At 32.7% G+C, this 3,314-nt stretch overlaps 1 protein-coding gene across 1 annotated transcript; it reads left to right on the plus strand.

Moving 5' to 3' along the window:
- The first annotated feature begins 1,864 nt into the window (after window positions 1-1,864).
- On the plus strand, window positions 1,865-3,043 carry LOC130728386 (uncharacterized). The gene is made up of 2 exons (XM_057579845.1): window positions 1,865-2,371; window positions 2,645-3,043. The coding sequence occupies exons 1-2, from the start codon at window positions 2,291-2,293 to the stop codon at window positions 2,897-2,899; spliced, it is 336 nt and encodes a 111-aa protein (XP_057435828.1). The 5' UTR covers window positions 1,865-2,290; the 3' UTR covers window positions 2,900-3,043.
- Window positions 3,044-3,314: the final 271 nt, after the last annotated feature.

Genomic DNA, 3,314 nt, shown 5'->3' on the forward strand with positions numbered 1-3,314 from the left:
TGTAACCTGTCTTGAGTTTTTTTTTTGGTTTCCCCGGTTAAAATGAGAGATTTGCTTGGCTATGACGAGTTTCAGCTTTCACATGCTGTTCATTAGGCTTAATCTTAATTTATCTTGTTATTTCTCCTAAACGTTCAATTTTAGTCGATATGTCTTCCATGTCATATTTTTACAATGGGAATCAGTACATATAAACTGCAGCTCAGTCTATGTTATCTGTAAATTTGGGAGAGTTCTCCAATACTACGAACCGTTGTATGATAGGTTAGAAGAAATTTTAATCTTACAGGAAGAAGCACAAAGTGACTGAGCTCTGCAATCTATAGCTCTCACTCTCATAATTACGTCTCAATCTAGAGATAAAACTAAGGTATACCTGACAAATTTATTGGCACCCTAGGTTTTGTCATCGTCTTCTCATTTCCTAGGTATAAACCTGACCTCATGTAGTCATTATAAACCTATTACCTAGTGTTACCGTTTTAGTCCACTAATTCCAATTGTATGGGTTCTACACCTGCAATAGTAGTAGAAGTTAAAAATTTCTACTTTCCCGTAAATATATAACTATATCTAAAGAGACACTTGGATGATATTTGGTTGAAGGGGAATGAAGGAAAATTGAGTGAAATGAAAGTCACCCTATCCCTCAACCTCATTCTTCAGCAAAAGAGCCACTTCTTTCCATTGCCTCCTTCCACTCACCATTTCCTTTATTGCTACCTCTTTTCTCCTCAACCTCTTTTTAAAAAGTCACATAATTTAATGTTTTAATCTAGTCCATTTATTATTAAATCTAACAGTCACAATTTATTCTCATCCTTTTCACATATGAAAGTCATTCTCATAAGATATCTATGAGAGAGCAAATTTGATTTAACAATTTTCAATGCATGGGTGATTAATTATATATAAATGGTTGAGTTTCAATTTAAATGAATGTCCAAAATCAATTGACTATTAATTATTTAAATGGATGATAACTGAAGGGTTTAAATGTTTAATTACAACAAGTGTAACCGTTTGAGGATCAATTGAGACGAAAAAAATAAAGTTATTGGTGTCAATTTAAAAAAGTTTGAAGTTCATGGGTTGAATGTTCTTTTCCCTTATAAAAAGCAAATTTATTTTGAAATTCATTCCTATTGTGAACTTTCTCTATGCTCTCTCCTTCCGCACTTCCTTTCTTTCCCTTCCTCCCCCTCTATGAAAAACCTTTCTCTTACATCCTTTTTGACCAAATATTAGGATAACATCCTTATTTAAGCTTAGTGGAGTAACATGAGAATTAATTCTCTCACGACATTATCATGTTAAAATTTATCTTTATACATCACAAGGCCTCAGTTATTAACATCGTGCTTGGATTCACAATTAAATGCCTCATTATTATTATTATTATTATTATTATTATTTTTTTTTTTTTTTTGGAATTACTTCTTCATTTATATAAGTTACTTTTACTAACTTCTCGAATAATAATTTCTCTTCTAACATCAAAATCTACAACAATTGAAACACCATTAATACATGTGAGAAGTGTTTCACAAAAAATCTAAACTTAAATAAGTTCACATTCAGCTTTAAGAAGAGAAAATAAATTATGATCCTTTTGAACGAAAACATTATGTTTATCTCCCTTTTAATAAAATGTTCAAATGTCATACTCATTTAATAGACATATAAATGAGAAATATATAGAAAATTTTAACAATAGGAGTGGAGAAATTTCACATGAGTATACATCAACTTGCAAAATTCTTAAAGCGTTAGTCATATTTTTATTTTTATATTAAATTATAAAATCACAACTTTTATAATTATTTTTATTTTATTCTTAAAGATAAAAAGTTGTTCTTTCTCATGTCATCTCTCTGTCTCTCTCTGTCTATGTACTCTTCACCTCTAGTCAATGAGACCAAACCTGCAACCTCTGTTATCATAGGAAACCCTTGTTTTTGTTATTGTCATTCTCCTTTCTCTTCTTTGCCAGCTCTCTCTTGCATCTTGCAACTTCCAACCCACAATTCATTTTCACTTACCTTATTAGTTTCTACTCCTTCCATTCCTTGTGCTATCTGCAAAGCTACCTATTAGTTTAGTTTGGTCTACTTCAAATTCCTTCTATAATCAGACCAAGCTAAAGCTCAAAACTTTATACACAAAAAGGCACCAAATACTCATTTATGAGACACCCATTTGAAGCTTGTCCACTCAGGACAAGATTGATAGCCCCTTCTCAAACATAAACCTAAGACCAAGAAGAACAATTGTCAGTTACCAACCAACCATGAAACCTGCTCATGGCCTCATCATCTGTCTCATTTTTGTGTCAATTTTATTTTTAGCAAATGATGCAAGCTTGGTCCATGTAAGTGTTTTCTACTTTTCTCCCTTTACCCTCTTCCACAAAAAAAATCTAGGTCTACCTTTTTTTTTAAAATGTGATTAATCTATCTAGCTACTTTGTTTGTTGCTTCACTTAGTGAAATTTCTTGAGAATTTACTTATGGGTAGTGCTGTAACTTGAAAAAGAAAGAATTTTTATCTAGCTACTTTGTTTGTTTTGTGTCAACCTAATTACTTGGCTTCACTTGGTGAAGTTTCTTGTGGGTAATGCTGTAGATTGCTTTTTTATGATTAGGAGGCAAATGGGTCTTTTCCAATGGTGCCTGTGATGGAGGCTGGGAAGATGGAGATGATGATGGTGATGAATGAGAGCAGAAGGAAGCTTGGGAGCTTCCAGATATGTGCTATGTGCACTTGCTGTGGTGGAGCAAAAGGGATCTGCTTGTCCACTCCCTGTTGCTTTGCCATCAATTGCAACATTCCAGATAGACCTTTTGGCTTCTGTTCATTCACTCCCAAGACCTGTAATTGCTTAGAATGCCATCTTTAATTCCCTTCTTCCATAATTCAAAACTGAGGATTTTCTTCAATTAATTATGTTGCAAGTGTGAATGAGAAGTGAGGATTGAGGAATATATGTTCTTGAATTGTTTGTTTAGTAATTAATATTATTATTTGGGAATTGTTATTTCCAGGCAGGGATTCTTTTTTCTTTCTTCTGTTTGAGATTTTTTTTAGGGGTTTCTGGAGATAGCACACTGTCTGATTGTCAGAATAGCAATATGTGATATATTTTATAAAGAATCAAGAATAGCACATGAGGAATCAAGAAACATTGTCCCTTTTAATGGAGATATTGGGGTTCAGGTTCATTTCTTGCTTTTTTAAATGAATATAGTGATGCAAGTGAGGATGTTGTTTCACTAGTGCTAAGATTCAACTTTACAACTTACTCTCATTTTGTT

The sequence above is a fragment of the Lotus japonicus genome, chromosome 1 (genome assembly GCF_012489685.1).
Source record: "Lotus japonicus ecotype B-129 chromosome 1, LjGifu_v1.2".
Taxonomy (NCBI): Eukaryota; Viridiplantae; Streptophyta; class Magnoliopsida; order Fabales; family Fabaceae; genus Lotus; species Lotus japonicus.

Bases quoted from the DNA above. Each gene is read 5' to 3' on its own strand.
- LOC130728386 (XM_057579845.1), top strand. From the start codon at position 2,291: ATGAAACCTGCTCATGGCCTCATCATCTGTCTCATTTTTGTGTCAATT. The intron at 2,372-2,644 runs GTAAGTGTTTTC...TTTTATGATTAG, and splicing joins ATGATGCAAGCTTGGTCCAT to GAGGCAAATGGGTCTTTTCC.